The 17,036-nt window shown below is 36.4% G+C and overlaps 1 protein-coding gene across 3 annotated transcripts; it reads left to right on the top strand.

Annotated features, from left to right (window-relative positions):
- The first annotated feature begins 501 nt into the window (after nucleotides 1-501).
- Nucleotides 502-12,954, top strand: LOC112607821 (protein NipSnap homolog 3A). Of its 3 annotated transcripts, none has more exons than XM_025358999.1 (6): nucleotides 502-778; nucleotides 3,861-4,071; nucleotides 5,794-5,952; nucleotides 7,445-7,594; nucleotides 11,927-12,013; nucleotides 12,102-12,954. In XM_025358999.1, the coding sequence occupies exons 1-6, from the start codon at nucleotides 719-721 to the stop codon at nucleotides 12,176-12,178; spliced, it is 744 nt and encodes a 247-aa protein (XP_025214784.1). In that variant the 5' UTR covers nucleotides 502-718; the 3' UTR covers nucleotides 12,179-12,954. The 3 variants fall into 3 exon arrangements, with proteins under 3 accessions (XP_025214784.1, XP_025214783.1, XP_025214785.1); XM_025358998.1 differs by having other exon boundaries at nucleotides 11,927-12,020; nucleotides 12,102-12,953; XM_025359000.1 differs by lacking the exon at nucleotides 7,445-7,594 and having other exon boundaries at nucleotides 12,102-12,953.
- Nucleotides 12,955-17,036: the final 4,082 nt, after the last annotated feature.

Genomic DNA, 17,036 nt, shown 5'->3' with positions numbered 1-17,036 from the left:
AAAATACTTGTTACTTAAAAATACGGAAATAAACATTAAATGAAACAGCTTAAAATGTTGAAAGGTGGTTACTCTGGGAACTAATACTCCCGGACTGGGAGGACTAGACTAGGGTATGTTTTAACTTTGACTTTTCTATATCAGGCTCGGGGCTGCCATTTCTCTGAGTTCGTGGAAAATTTAATCTAAATCTTTATTAGGAGCCTTATAAGATGGAGAACACATTTATTGCAGAGAGGTCAGGCTCAAATAACACGTCTATCACAACATCTAAAACTTAAGAAAAAACCTCCACGAGTTTAAATACAAAGCACTGCACATGCACGCACTCAACACCTCTCCTTCCTTCTCCACGGACAACACACCCGCAACCCCCGCACATTTACCAATCTACACAACTGAGCATTAGAGCGAATGAGGTAAGGGCCCAGAAAGTTGCAGCAGGAACGATCCGAGCCTTCAGTTAATTCTAACGTCACTTCTAACGTTTGGGGCAAGAACGTTTCAGGAAACCAAGGGGGACCAACGCCGGAGAGAAAGGCAACAAGCTACTGGACCCGGCGCGCCTCCCGCGCCGGGGTGGAGCTGACCCCGCAGAGCCCCGCCCCAGCCTGCGTCTGCCAATGGTCCAGGAGCCGCTCCTTTCCACTCGGGAAACCTTCAGAGGAGTCTCAGAAAGGACACGGCTGGCTGCTTTTCTCAGCGCCGAAGCCGCGCCATGCTAGTCCTCAGAAGCGCCCTAACTCGGGCGCTGGCCTCACGGACGCTGGCGCCTCAGGTACCGGCCGCGGGGGCGCGCAATCCTTCACCCGAGGGGAGGGCAGGGGTTGTTCCGGGATGGTGCGAGTCATGCGCATGCGCTCTCCGCCACACGCGCCCAGACTTGGGGTCCCGCGCCGCCGCGGAGGCTCTAGCGCTAGACCGAGAACCCCGAGACAGTGGTCTCCGGGACGCACGTGAGGAGGAGGCCGCTGCTAGGGGAATACCCCCAGCCGGGGTCGTCTCGCGGGCAGTCGCAGTAAGAGGGCTTTTCTAGCCTGGCTGCCACACCCACCGGGACACTCCCATGGCGCCGCTGCAGCGTTTTTGTCGCCCAGCTAGGTCGCGGCTGCGGCCCAGGGAGCGCTCCCACGTTGTCACCTGGCGCTGTCGAGCCGCCGGTGGAGTGGTGGCTTTCCAAGCCTCCGCCCTCTCTAGACATCAGCTTGAAGGAGGAGAGGGAATTGCCAACCAGCCGCTCGCAACGAAACCGGCCGCCCCCTTTTAAATGAAATACAACTTCCGAGCATTTCGCGGAGACCCTTGAAAAGGAGGCCCAGGGTCCCGGTGGGGCTGGACCCTGCCCGCCACCCGCGCTCCGTGTGGCCGCTCCCCCAACCAGGTGGGACCGGAGCTTCCTATCAAATAGGACGATGACAGACTCTTTTAACCTTAGATGAGAAATGAACAAAATGGAACTTGTGATTCTGCCCTAACTTTCGGGAGTGGCCTATTCTGTGGCTCCAGCCTAGAAATTTCTTTTCATGTGTAGGACTTTACTCCTTTATGAAGGGGCAGGATAGGAAGGGGAGTAACCTATCCTAGAGACAGACTGAGGAACACTAAAGAACAGCAGCTAACGTCCATTCACCCCGGATTAACAATGCAGTCTTCACCCTAATGATTCTCCAGTAGCGCAGGGCCAGGAATTACGTCCTTATGGCATGATTCTAAACTTTGAGTTTTTTAAAATGTCCATCAGTTGTTCTCTTGTAAGTGAAGTGGAGGTTGTTGCTGGTGGGAATGATCCCTAACTTGGAGATAAGGGAGAATGGACGACTCATGATTTCTGCCCTAGTAGTTAAAAGTCATCCCTGCAGCAAAATTCTCAACTCCCATCCGGGTCCCCCACCATACCCTGCTCCCCTGCGGACTTCCTTCTCTGGCACCACCTGTCCACACCTCTCTCTCTCTCACTGTAGGTTCCCTACTATATATTAATACTTTTTATATTAATAAAAATTGTAAAAATGTGTACCTTTGATCAACTATGTTATCCTCCAAATACAAATTCCTCGAATCAACCTGAAATCCAGTTGTCACAAATGCCCCATTGGCCTATCTCCTGATATATTTTATTATAATAATTTTGAAATTATGGATACTAGGCACTTGTTTCTCTACCAACATTGTTACTAGAGTTTGGTTTAAAAGCACAAAAAGAGTGTCCATGAAAGTCAGGGGCAGCTGCAGTTGTTTTTGTTGGTAGGCTTAGTCATTTGAGCAATAAGAATATAACTCAGACACGAACAGAATTAACTCTAGATAATTATTATTAAGCCTTTTCATACACAGTTACATAATTTTGTATTTTGTAAACAAATATATCAGAGCAAAAGCCTACTGCTTTCAGACAGACATACTGGCTAGTCAATATAAGCCCTAATTTGTCCATAGCTTTGTAGGTATCAAAACTGTCTTAATAGATTATTCTGGTGTAATCAACTTCAAGAAATGGCACATGCTAATCAAACTTACATAAGACGGATTTATAAGAATATCACGAGTGCCTGTGTGTATACCATGCATGTGTATATATATGTGGGGGTGTGTGTGTGTATACATATTACACATAGATACCTACATAGAGGATAACCTTTGGTGAGGTATTTCTTACAGAAAGTTCAACCAGAACACAAATTAGAAATTTACAGTGAGTGTATGACTATTACAAAAGGAATTAATGGTTCTTAAGCGATATTTTTATCAATGTGGTATAAGTGGATTCATTAAATGTTGTTCACATTGCATCGTAATTAGAAACTAATAATCAGAAAATTTTGACTCTGAATTTTTTTTCTCAGCATTCATGTTCTACCACTATATTACAATACAATTGGATAGGTCAGAGCTTTTTGTTGCATTAGTTACATTCCAGTCCTATTTTTGATCAGTGGTTTACTTCATTGCATTTAGGAAATACTTTGACCTGAATTGTAATTTCCATTTTTTTCAAGAACCTAAAAGAGTTTTCTGCTAGTAAACATTTTTTTTCATTATGCCTGCAAAAAGTTACTTGCGTAGTTAATAAAGTTCTTTGATGTGCATAACTGTAACACATATGCTTTTGACTAAAGATGCAATATTGGCTAATAGGAAAACTTTTGTAAATTTGTTAGAATCCTAATTGTAGTTCTTGGATAAAGAAGTACCATTAAGATCTCAGCGCCTTCTTATGAGCAATTTCTGAAAAAGTGGCTAGAGGTGACAGTGAACCCCCACTAGGAAACAGTAACATACACTCAGCATATTTAAGAGTAGTTGTCTTTATTGACGCCTCTATGTAAACAAATGTATATGGGAGGCAGGAGAATAGGGCCTCAAGGCAGGGGACCTAAGGACTTCCTAGAACTAAAACACTTCAGCTATGACAAGAAATATCATCTTCATTTACATAGGGTGTACACAGAGTAAATGACTTTGTAACTTTATGTCATCCTCTTTATTTATATATGGCTTACACCAAGTAACCAATGGGACACCTCTAGAGGGTACTGAAATCCCAGAAAATTCTGTAACCAGGCCTCCTGAGCCACTTGCTCAGGCCCACTCCTACCCTGTGGAGTGTGCTTTCATTTTCAGTAAATCTCTGCTTTTGTTACTGAATTCTTTCCTTGCTTTGTGTGTTTTGTCCAGTTCTTTGTTCAAACACCAAGAACCTGGACACCCTCCATCGGTAACATACTGAGAATTGACAACAGAAGTACAAACATGAGTAATGAGTCTATGAATGTCCCTTATACCAGATTCAGATTTGGTTTTAACACAGTATAATGAATCCTTTCTTCTCAAGGTATTTATATTTGTCTTATCTTCTTCAGGTGTGCTCATCTTTTGCTACAGGACCCAGACAATACGATGGAACATTCTATGAATTTCGTACTTATTACCTTAAACCCTCAAAGATGAATGAGTTCCTGGAAAATTTTAAGAAAAATGCTCATCTTCGGACAGCTCACTCTGAATTGGTTGGATACTGGAGTGTAGAATTTGGAGGCAGAATGAATAAAGTGTTTCATATTTGGAAGTATGGTAAAGAGTCATCCAGTTTTGGCGTTCAGTATAGATTTTCATTCTGTTAAATGTAACATAAAACTTAGTTCTTGGATCTATACTATTATAGATACATACAGGATAACTAAGACTTTTGAAAAGCAATACCAAAAAAGTAAATTCAGTTCTTATTCTTCCCAGTGGTATACCTCTAACCCCTTGCTTAAACATTACATTATATTACATTATAAATTGGAAGACATGGCATCTCATATATCAAGCCATAAAATTGAGAACCTAGACTTTAAACCTCAGAAAAATGTTAAAATGGTTTGCTGTAAAGACAGTTCATCAAAAATGTAGAGCAGCAATTTTTAAAGTCCAAGTGGGTTAAGATCAGAAAAGGAAAGGAGAAGTACCTTTTCTTTTTTTGAAGCTAGGGGACTGTGTATCAGTATTTTAGCAGAAATACTTCAACCATTTAAGGGACTTTACGGATATGGAGGTTTATAGGGGATGATGGTTAACTTTCAGTCGTCACTGAACTCTGAGATTTAATAATTCCGTTATGTTTACAGACCACATTTGTTTCATATCTGTACCCCCAGAGTTTTGAAGAATTCACTGTTACACTACTCTAGGGAGGTAAAAGAAAAGGAATGAGGGAGAGTTCTTCCCGTGTTGAAACTAACCTATGCCTGGTTTAGTAGAGGAAGGAGAATAAGTTATAAGAATGCCCAGAATGCTTGTTACTCCAGTGTCTACATCAGGACTTGATGATACCTAAATAATTTTTAATAATTTCATTTAGTGTTTGGTTTAGGGTTTTTCCCTGTTATAATAGAAAAAGCCCCATTAAAATACAATTTATGCTTTAGATGTGGTACAAGTTGTATCACAGCCCATTTAAAAAAACTAAGTTCTGATATACCTCACTTAAGTTGTAAGATAAGTATTCTTCCTTATCCCAATGTAAACCATATGAAACTCTCTTACCATTAGTATTATGAGGTCCTAACAGTAAATATAGTACTAGGCCCATATGTTGGCAAATGTATATAACTGGGTAACTTACTTAAATAGAAGAAAAATAAGTGCTGGGGAGAAAGAATGGATGACGATAAGAGAATCAGCATTATTTCTTTGAAATCTATTTGTTCAAAGGAGAAGAGGCTTAAAAAGTACAGTTTAACTTCACTCATGTTAAATTTGATTCAAGGTGTTTTAACTTCACTCGTTAAATTTGATTCAGGGTGTATCTGGACTTGACTACCCACCACCACCAAAGGAAAACAGTCTTTCTCTAAACTAGCACTGTCAGTTAAATGCCTCAATCAAGTAAGAATAGTTCATATATACTGAGTATTAACTAGGTGCCAACTACTATTCTAAACTCTTTTCATGTGTTAATTTAATCCTCATACAACCCTGGAGGTAGATGTCTTATTATCTCAATTTCACAGAAACTGAGGCACAGAAAGATTCAATAACTTAACCTAATTCACAAAACTGCCTACTACATGGTCGAGCCTATAAAGCCTATTATGTGACATTACAATTAGTTTGCATTTCTGCTGCCCTTTGTGTCCTTGAGCAACTTCAGGGCAGATGGTCACATCTGTTTAGTTGGTGTCGCCAAAGGCCTAACGCAAGGTTCTTATATGGCATCAATGACCATTGCTGATTTGAATGAAATCCAGAAAAGTACAGGTGATTTAAAACTGAATTTTTTAATTTTTCCTTATTCTTTTCTTCCCACAGATAATTTTGCTCATCGAACTGAAGTTCGGAAAGCCTTGGCCAAAGATAAGGAATGGCAAGAACAATTTCTCATTCCAAATTTGGCTCTCATTGATAAACAAGAGAGTGAGATTACTTATCTGGTACCATGGTGCAAAATAGAAAAACCTCCAAAAGAGGGTAAGTCCTTCCTTCTTAGGCACTGAGTTTTGATGAACAAAATACTAAAGAACTTAAGTGATATAAACTGAAGTTCCTTTGGAAAAAAATAAAATTAATCCTTTGTTTTATATAGGAACATACAGTGATTGTTGAGGTGAAAATAAATGGGTGCTCTTACCCCATCCTTTAAAAAAATGAGCATAAAATAATGAGATATTTTTCAGATTGAGACCTTGCAGATTTGTAAGCTTAACTGTGTTATAGAAAAAGCTGACATGGTCAGTAGAAGTTGAGAATTTGTGCACTGGGAGCAGGGAACGTGTTGATAGGTAAGGGATAGTGTATGAAGTTTTGCCATAATTTTAAAATAATATGATCTTTAAAATGTGAAAGTATTTCCATAAATTATAACTAATCTTAAATCATTAAATACAGCTTTGCTTATAACATTGACTATTTGGGGGAAACAGATTAAGTGAAACTGCCAAGCTGTATTACTTTAGTCTAACTTTTTTGTCTTCTTTCTTGTTTCTCAGTTTGAAAGTAATTGCTTAAGATTTGTCTTCTTGCTGATTTCACTTCTTGCTGACTTAAAGAAACTATTACCTCAATCCAGTTTTAAACAAAGGTCAGATTAGAAAAGCATGAACTCATTTAAATGTTATTTTACTTCCCCCATTATTCCCAACTTTGTAGTGTATTTAGGTTACAAAAAATTTACAAACTCTTCTTTGGATCTTTACCTACTTAGGTGTCCCCTCAGTTCTCAGTACTATCTAAATAAAATAGTTCACTTCTCTGACAGTGTCAAATCTTAGTTCTCCTCCTCTGTGTACATCATTGCTTGGAAATTTTTGCATGTTTTTCCTACTTGTCCCAGAGTTTCTTTCTCTCCACCAGCTCTATACTTCTGTCCAAAGTGTACAATACTTTTCAAGTATTTACCAGGATATTTAGGACAACTAAACCATCTCTTTAGGTTTGGTTTTTTTTCCTACAAAATTCAGAGACATCACTTCGGGTCCACTCTTTCCTTTGCTGTTCCTGTTAAAAATGGAAACTTATAGGGAGAAATTATATGAAGAAAAACATAGTGGAAATTGGAAAGAATGAAAATATAGATTGGAAAATTCTTCTTTTATTCTTTTATTTTCTAAAAGCATAGACTCATGCAGCTCAAAATTCTATTTCATTATACATTCTCAACAGGTTTTTAACAAATTTTATCGATTAAAAATATTTTAGATAATAGTTTATAATAGCTTCCAGTTCTTTTTCTTTGTCATCTGCATGATTAAGCATAACAACTCACTCTTAAACATGGGCAAGGACTTTCTAAGCATAAAAGCAAAGAAAGACAGTGCAAATATAATAAACATGTCTACATAATACATATGCATGTCTCATCCTCCAAATCTGTGTGTGTAGATAGTGAAAGACTTTTCACTGAGAAACGTGATTAGATATTGCTTGAATGTTTTCTGAAAAATTCTTTTTCTCCCTATTCCAGGAGTCTATGAACTGGCCACTTTTCAGATGAAACCTGGTGGGCCAGCTCTGTGGGGTGATGCATTTAAAAGGGCAGTTCATGCTCATGTCAATCTAGGCTACACAAAACTAGTTGGAGTGTTCCACACAGAGTATGGAGCACTTAACAGAGGTACAGTTGTCCATTTCTTCTTATATGAAATTGTAATAGATATTGTGACCTAAGTTCCTTGGGTCAGTTTCTCTCTTTCTCATTATAGAGTATATTTTATTATTTATTGCCAAATGTTTAGTTTTTTGTAATTTTTAAAATTGAGAAAATCTGTTTTACATCTTATTTATGTAGAATGTTAACTTATGAAACCTTTTTCAAATGCTGAATAACTATTTTCCCTGATACATCAAAATGATTAAAATTTTTAAACTGAAGGAACCTCAGCTGGGCACGGTGGCTCAGGCCTGTAATTCCAGCACTTTGGGAGGCCGAGGGGGGCGGATCACCTGAGGTCAGGAGTTGGAGACCAGCCTGGCAAATATGGTGAAAACCCATCTCTACCAAAAATAGAAAAAATTAGCCAGGCCTGTAATCCCAGCTACTCTGGAGGCTGAGGCAGGAGAATCACTTGAATCCAGGAAGCGGAGGTTGCAATGAGCCAAAGTCGTGTCATTGCACTCCAGCCTGGGCGACAGGAGCAAAACTCCATCTCAAAAAATAAAAATAAAAATAAATAAATGAAGGAACCTCAAGAAATAATCTGTTACTTTCATCATTTCTTTTTCCTCTGAATGTACTTTTACTGATTTTTTTTTAAATAATATTACTTGGGGTAGGGAGATTATCTCTAAGTAAAAAGGTAATATATGTTTTATATAAAAATTAAAGCCCCTCATAAAAATTTACCCATTTTCCACCACAGTTTTATATATATCTATATAGATATAGTAAATATATATATATATATTGAGGTAAATTTATATATGGATATATTTATTTAATAAAACATATTTGGGGTATTTAACTTGTAATGTTGAAAAACATTTCAATCAGAATTTCAAGATTTGTGGCAAATTCAGAAAAACATTTGTAAAGTTTATCTGAAAGGATAAAAGAACCGAAGAGGCAGCTCACACCTGTAATTCCAGTGCTTTTGGGAGGCTGAGGCTGGAGGATTGCTTAAACCCAGGAGTTTGCAACTAGCCTGGGCAACACAGCTTGTCTCTACAAAAAAAAAAATTAAGAATTAGTTGGGCATGGTGGTAAACACATGTAGTCCTAGCTACTTGGGAGGTGGAGGTGGGAGGATCTCTTGAGCCAGGATTTCAAGGCTGCAGTGAGCTATGATTGCACCACTGTACTCCAGCCTCTGAATGACATAGTAAGACCCTGTCTCTTAAAAAAAAAAAAAAAAAGAAGTAACAAAGAAAGGATAAATGTCTAAGAATAGCTAACAAATATTTGAAAGACTCATCATCATATCCTGTTGCCTTTCTATTATCTATGTCCAATGGACATCTGAAACCTAATATACCCATCTTTATGCAGAAATTCAACTTTTTGTAATAATCTATCATAAGAAAATAGAATATATAAAAATAGATGTATATTCAGGTTGGAAAATACATGGAGGAGAAACTGTTATGAAAATTATTAGATGCCTGTCTCAGACCATATGTGAAAATAAAGTCAAGCTGGATTGTGTATTTTAATGAAAAAAATTTAATCCATAAAATTGGTAAAACAAAATGTAGATGAATTTATTTAATAATGTGGATTGGGACTATATTTGTAAGCCAAAAGCAAATGAAGAAACTATGAAGAAAAAAAAAAAATCAACTTATGATTTTATTATACAAAGGCTCAAACTTTCTGGATGCCTGAAAATCACCATAAATGAAATTCAAAGGCAAAAATAAAAATAAAAATTTATGCAAAAGTAGACATGCACGTGGCTACTAAGTATATATTAAAGAAAATGCATATTAAAACAATAATGAGATGCCATTTATTTACCTAATAAAAGGCATACTTACATGGATATAGTATTAGGTCAGGAAAAAATAAGTACTCAAATACTGTGCAGGGTTCATATTAGCTTAATCTTTCCCCAAAATTTGACAATACAAATAAAAACCTTATTTTTATTGTTTTTGCCAGTATTCTAGAAAATATGCCTGGGTGTGTATGTGTATAGGTGTGCTAAATTATATAGAAAAGAAATTTGAAAGTATATAACATACATAGTAGTCATATTTCAGTGAGATAAATGGTTAAGTCTCTATGTTAATATTCTTTTTTTTTTTTTGAGATGGAGCCATGCTCTGTGGAGTGCAGTGATGCGATCTCAGCACCCTGCAACCTCCGCCTCCCTGGTTCAGGAGATTCTCCTGCCCCAGCCTCCCAAGTAGCTGGGATTACAGGTGTGTGCCACCACGCCCAGATAATTTTTGTATTTTTAGTAGAGACAAGATTTCACCAGGCTGGTCTCAAACTCCTGACCACAGGTGATCCGCCTGCCTCGGCCTCCCAAAGTGCCGGGATAAGAGGCGTGAGCCACCATGCGCAGCCTCTACCTTAATTTTCTATACTGCACACATACAACTTTTATTTTTAAAAACAACTACTGAAAATGTGTGTTCATACACTTTTTCATCTTAAATTCATTCTCAGTGTTAGGAGAATTGGTAATCAGTACATCATTTCTGGAGGACAGTGTATACTATATACACTGTATGTAAGTATATATATATAAGACATGCTTCTCAGTTCTCTCAACTTAAATTCTACTTTATATTAAGGAAATAATCAGATTCAGACTGCCTGGATTTAAATCCCAGGTATACTACTTACTTTTTGACTTTGGGTAAGTAAACCTCACCATACCTTAGTTTTTTCATCCATAAAATGATAGATTATTATGAGGACCTAGATTATTATGAGAATTAAATGAGTTAATACATTAAAATGCTTAAAACTAGGCCTGACACATAGTTGTCATTCAATAAACATCAGTAGTTGTCATCGAAAGTATAATTATAAACATACAGTTGTGCTCAAATGAAGTTTATGTTAATATTATTTACATTAAAGAAACATTGGAAATGTAGTATGACCTTTAATACATGTGTAATACAGAAATCAATATACATGTACATCATATGATATACTTATATAAGCATAAGCAAATATGCTTATATATGTTTATTTGTATAAATATACAACTATATATAAAAATTCAGGCCAGGCATGGTGGTTCACGCCTGTAATCCCAACACTTTGGGATGCCGAGGCAATAGGATTGCTTGAGGCCAGGAGTTCGAGACCAGCCTGGGCAACAAAGTGGGAACCTGTCTCCACAAAAATAAAAATAAAATTAAAATTAAAAAATAAAAATACATATATACACAAATAAAGAGATACACCAAAAATAAAATGATTACAGTTTTTTATCTGCATTTTCCTGTACATCTAACATTTATATATTACAATTATAAAAACTTCATAAGCAATTTTGTACAAGAAGAACATTTATTCCAGTATTTTATAGAATACTGAAATACTGGAAATAGTCTAAATAGTCAACAATAAGGGCTGGCATAATAAGTTGCTGATTCTCTAAGGAGGAATTTATATAACCATTAAAAATTAATATTGCCATAGAAAATACTGTTGATTTTTAAAAACCTGTTACTAAATCTGTTATTATAGTATACATTCAGACCCTGATTTGGTTTTACTCATATTTTCCAAAGGAAATACAATAAATTTCCATAGACGTTTTCTCTATACTGTTAACATTATGCCACTTTTAATTTTCTTCTTTGTATATTGTAAATTTTTAATAGTAAACACAATTTCCTCATAATTTTGCTTTTTTAAAAATTAAAGGAAACTGTAGTAGGAAATCATAAAATTTGGGTCTTGTCTTGATTGTGCCTCTGTTTGACTTCAGTACTTCCCTTTTCCAGCCTTCTATTTCTTCATCTATAAAACCAATTTGATTAATTTATCAATTTCTCTAGCAAGTCTCTGACCCCTCTGAAATCTTATCAGTAACATATTTAGTTTTAACTTTTTGATATCACTATTTTGATTTAAAGAATAGGATGGTTTTGGCCAAGCACGGTGGCTCATGCCTGTAATCCCAGCACTTTGGGACGCTGAGGTGGGTGGATCACCTGAGTTCAGGAGTTCAAGACCAGCCTGCCCAACATGGCAAAACCCCATCTCTACTAAAAATACAAAAAAAAAAAAAAAAGCTAGACATGGTGGTGGGCACCTGTAATCCCAGCTACTCTGGAGGCTGAGGCAGGAGAATCTCTACAACCCAGGAGGTGGATGTTGCAGTGAGCTGAGATCGCGCCACTGCGCTCCAGCCTGGGTGACAAGAGTGAAACTCTGTCTCAAAAAAAAAAAAGAATAGGATTGGTTTGATTCATTTTTCTGTTATTTCTTATTTGTTAAGGCCCTGTTTTTTTAGAAACTACTTGTGGTTTGTTTCTGCAGTTCATGTTCTCTGGTGGAACGAGAGTGCAGATAGTCGTGCAGCTGGGAGACATAAGTCCCATGAGGATCCCAGAGTTGTGGCAGCTGGTAAGCTGTTTGACTAGGCATGAATTATTTTTAGCACAAATGTGATTCAGTCAGTAACTCTATATGCCTTTCTGAAATGTTTTTCCAGTTCGGGAAAGTGTCAACTACCTAGTATCTCAGCAGAATATGCTTCTGATTCCTACATCGTTTTCACCATTGAAATAGTTTTCTACTGAAATACAAAACATTTCATTAACTGCTATAAGATGTGTCTGCTAATGGTGCTTAAATTCTCCCAAGAGGTTCTCACTTTTATTTGAAGGAGGTGGTAAGTTAATTTGCTATGTTTCTTGCATTTTGAAGGCTACATCTGTGCTTTGTAACTACCACTTCAAAAACTAGTTGTGTTTACTTTCTCCATGGTATTTCAGTATCTGTCATACATTAAAAATACTTGTCACTGTTTTAAGATCTTGACTCTTCATTTGTTTCAGAATATCTCTTCTACTTTATTCTGACAACTCTTTGCTTTATAGCATTTTCTTGTACTCAAATGATAATGGTAACATTTCCATGCTTGTGACAGCATTTTTAAATAATGTATTTTATCAACCTTTCCATCATGTCTGTTTTCCTGTTTTTTTGTTTTTTGTTTTTTGTCCAGTAACATTTATTTTGTAATACCAAATAGCATTCATGAAAATTAACATATTTCTTTACTGTGGAAAACTACATTGTCATTTGTGACATCTATATTAAATACGGTTTTCACATTAGTTATTTGTCACTTACGTGGAAAATGATGCTGTTAGGTCCTGGTATTAAAAATCTAGAAAAGATTTGTTGGTTTATATGCTGAAATGTCTTTATTTATAATTAATTTTAACTAATATTTACTTCATTTTGGATCCTGTTTAACAAAGATACTTGAGACATCCATTTGTTTTAATGAAATCTTTACGGATATGGAAATGTTTGCCCTAATAAAAGCCTACATATACATTCTGGTTCTTTTTATTAAGAGTTTTATATATTTATCTTCTCTGAAGCTATTGCTGTGTTACTATAAGGTAATGAGACAGTACCAATTTACCATCTTTACTGTAAATATTGTTACCTCAAGAAAATTGCATACCACTAACCCCAGAATCAGTTTCTTTAGTACTGTCACAGATGTGGTAGGGTTTCCCTATAAACAACTTAAATTTTTGTTTTAATTGAGTGTTTCCTATTAAAGTAGATTTGGTACTTCCAAGACTATGAAATCTATATTTACAGCTATGTTACTTTTACATTTCTATGTTATTTTATATTTCTATTTTACACTGCTGTTACATATAGCAAAGGGAGTAAATTATGAATTAGCTATCTGAGGGAAATTGGAAAAGCAGAAAGTATAATCATCCCTCATTTATCTTGCTCCCTGGGATTCAAAGGACAGATGAGTTTCCTACTAAGGCAAAGAAGACCCAACACTGGAGGTAAAAACCTATCACGGAAGTTAGAGGCATTGGCTCTGAGTTTTGTCTAAGAGTCTTCCATCTCAGTGTTTATTTGGAAAGTTTTCACTCAGGAAATTTAAGCATCTAGAGTTTACGTGTATAGCTGCTGTCCTCCTACCCAGTTGGGCCAGCATTGGATACACCTCTCCTGCTTTTGCATGAGACTGACCTTTAAAAAAAAAAACAATGCAAGAACACCATCACGATTGTTCCTTTTGCCCACGTCTTATAATTCCCGCCATCCTTCAACTAATACCTGTTTGTTATAAGAGGTGTAAAAATGTGTCTTCACAACTCATCAGATCAGATGGGCAATAATAAGAAATTGGTCAGGAAAACCTCATACACTGCTATTAAGAAAATACATTTATAGAACAGTTTGGCATGATTTAGTAAAGATGAATATGTACTTAACTTATGACCTAGCAATTCCATTCCTAGTTATATACTCTAGAATAGTGGTTTGTACACAAATCCTGAAGGAGTCTATGGATAAAATTCAGAGTCTGATAACTTGGATGGGTAAAAGTTCCATCTTCATTGGCACCAACTTCTAATCATTTCCTTTGTTTGAGAAGGTAGGCAACAAACCACAATATTATTAGCAGGACCTGCAACTTTTTAGTCAATAAAAATCATAGATACTGTCAAACTCTATTTGTAGTTGTTGCAAATACAGAAAATTTATTTTACCTTGATCACTACTTCAAAATTATGGTATCTCTTACACCTACCATTAGATATTATTTAATATCTTATAAATAATAGGTCTATTTCTTTATCAAGAATTTGCTTTTAGCAGTCCTAAGCAAAAAGAACAAAGCTAGAGGCATCACATCACCAGACTTCAAAATATATTACAAGCTATAGTAACCAAATAAGCATGGTACTGGAATAGAAACAGAAACAGACCAGTGGAACAGAATATAGAACAGAAATTAATCCATACATCTACAGCCAACTGGTTTTTGAAAAAGTTGCCAAGAACATACATTAGGGAAAAGACAGTCTCTTCAAAAAATAGTGCTAGGAAAACTGGATATCAACATGCAGAAGAGTGAAACCAGACCCCCACCTCTCACTCGATACAAACATTCAGCTCAATGGGTCAAAGAGCTAAGTGTAAGACCTGAAACTACAAAAGTAGTAGAAGAAAATATAAGGGAAACGCTTTGAGACATTGAACTGGAAAAAGATTTTACAAATAAGATTTCAAAAGCACAGACAACAAAAGCAAAAATAAATGAGATTATGTCCAACTAAAAAGCTTCTGCACAGCAAATGAAACAACAGAGTGAAAAAAAAACCTATAGAATGGGGGAAAGAAAAAGTATTTGCAAGCTATTCATCTGACAGGGATTCATATCCAGAATATACAAGGAACTCAAATATCTCACCAGCAATAAAAACCAAACAAGCCAATTTAAGAATGGGCAAATGATCTGAACAGATATTTCTCCAAAGGAGACATACAAATAGCTAATAAATATATGAAAAATGTTCAACATCACTCATCATCAGGAAAGTGAGAGTGAGGTATTGTCTCACCCCAGTTAGGCTGGCTATTACAAAAGTCAAAAAACAAAGCTGGTGAGGATGCAGAGAAAGGGAAAATCTTATACACTGTTTGGAATGTAAACTCTTAGAACTACTATGGAGAACACTGGAGTTTCCTCAAGAAACTGCAAATAAGATAACCCACTACTGAGCATTTATCCAAAGGAAAAGAAATCAGTATATTAAAAAGACATCTTCCCTCCCCCATGTTCATTGCAGCACTATTCACAATAGCCAAGATACAGAATTAGCCTAGGTGTCCAGCAAGATTAATGGATAAAGAAAATACTATTCAGTAAAAAGGAATGAAATCCTGTCATTCACAGCAACATGGCTGGAACTGGTGGATATTAAGTGAAATATGCCAACAAGAGAAAGTTGCACACCACATGTTCTCACTAATGTATGAGCTTTAAAAAAAGTTGATTTCAGAAATAAAAAGTAGAACAGAGGATACTAGAGGATAGGAAGGATTAGGAGGAAGAGAAGGATGGGAGATATTTGTTAAAATTATAGCTAGATAGGAGGAATAAGTTCTAGTGCTCTATACCACTTTAGGATAACTATAGTTAACAATAATATGTAGTTTCAAATTGCTAGGAGGATATTGAATGTTCTCAACACAAAGAAATGATAAATGTTTGAGATGATGGATATTTTAATTACCCTGATCTGATTACTATACATTATATGTATCACATCACCATATAACCCATAAATATGTACAATGATTCTGTCAATTAAATAATCATCCCAGTTCTAAAACAGGCAAACCAAAACAATATACAGTCGGCCCTCCGTTTTGTGGATTCTGCATTCCTGGGTTAAACCAATCGCTAATGGAAGAAATTAAGGGGAAAAAATGGATGGTTGTATGTGTTTATTGAGATTTTGTAAAAGTGCAATAATGCAAAGCGCAATAAAACAAGATGTGCCTGTATACATTTTTGTACCTATGATAAATGCTTCATGTTACCTGTCTTAGTCTCTCTAATCTAAAATAACTACCCAGTTACTCTATATCATGTTAGCCTATTTTAATAATAACAATGTTTTGGTATGATTTATTTAGTTTTGGATTACCTGTCCTTTGGAATTCTTGTCAGAAGTTCAGTATATGCAACAATAATTTTCAAAATACTTAATCCTGTATATCTTTGAGACTTTTTAGGGATTTATACCAAAAAAGAAGTCACAGAAAAACATTCTTTTTCAATGCGTTTAAAAGCTCTCTTCCACCACAAATCTAAAACTGCCTTAAATATCATGTATCTTGGCTGGGCGTGGTGGCTCACGCGTGTAATCCCAGCACTTTGGAAGGCTGAGGGAGGTGGATCACAAGGTTAGGAGTTCGAGTCAACCTGGCCAACATGGTGAAACCTCGTCTCTACTAAAAATACAAAAATTAGCCAGGCATGGTTGCAGGCACCTGTAATCCCAGCTACTCAGGAGGCTGAGGCAGGAGAATCACTTGAAATCGGAAGGCGGAGGTAACAGTGAGCCGAGATCGCACCACTGCACTCCAGCCTGGGCAACAAGAGCAAAACACTGTCTCAAAAAAAAAAAAAAAAAAAAAAAAAATCACATATCTTTTAAAAATAAATGATTTTACCATCTAGCTTCAAACCCTGACTGTGCCACTTAGCAGACGTGAACGTGAGAAAATTGTTTCTTTCTTAGAACTTCAGTTTTCTCTTTTATAAAATGGAGACAAAACTTAATTCAGAGAGCTTTGAGGATAATTAAAACCCATGAGAAAATGAATAGAAGATTGGCTTAGGCACCTAGCAGTACTTAGCAATGTTTTTCCTCTCTAAGTTTTAGCTATGAATTTTATTCCTCACTACTTACAGGCATTTTCCTCTTAGATGTTCCCTCTCCCTTTTTGCTGGCTGGACGCAGTTAATGAAGAGGCTCCAGAGATAGCAAAGTCAGGAGGCAGAAAAAGCTTGCATCTTTAATTCACCATATAAAGAGGTGACTGCTGACCAGGAAAACCCACTTCAGATTCCTAAGGAATAAGA

Source organism: Theropithecus gelada, chromosome 15 (assembly GCF_003255815.1).
Source record: "Theropithecus gelada isolate Dixy chromosome 15, Tgel_1.0, whole genome shotgun sequence".
Classification (NCBI taxonomy): Eukaryota; Metazoa; Chordata; class Mammalia; order Primates; family Cercopithecidae; genus Theropithecus; species Theropithecus gelada.
The sequence above is the reverse complement of the archived record's forward strand: the minus strand, read 5'-3'. Positions and strand labels throughout refer to the sequence as shown.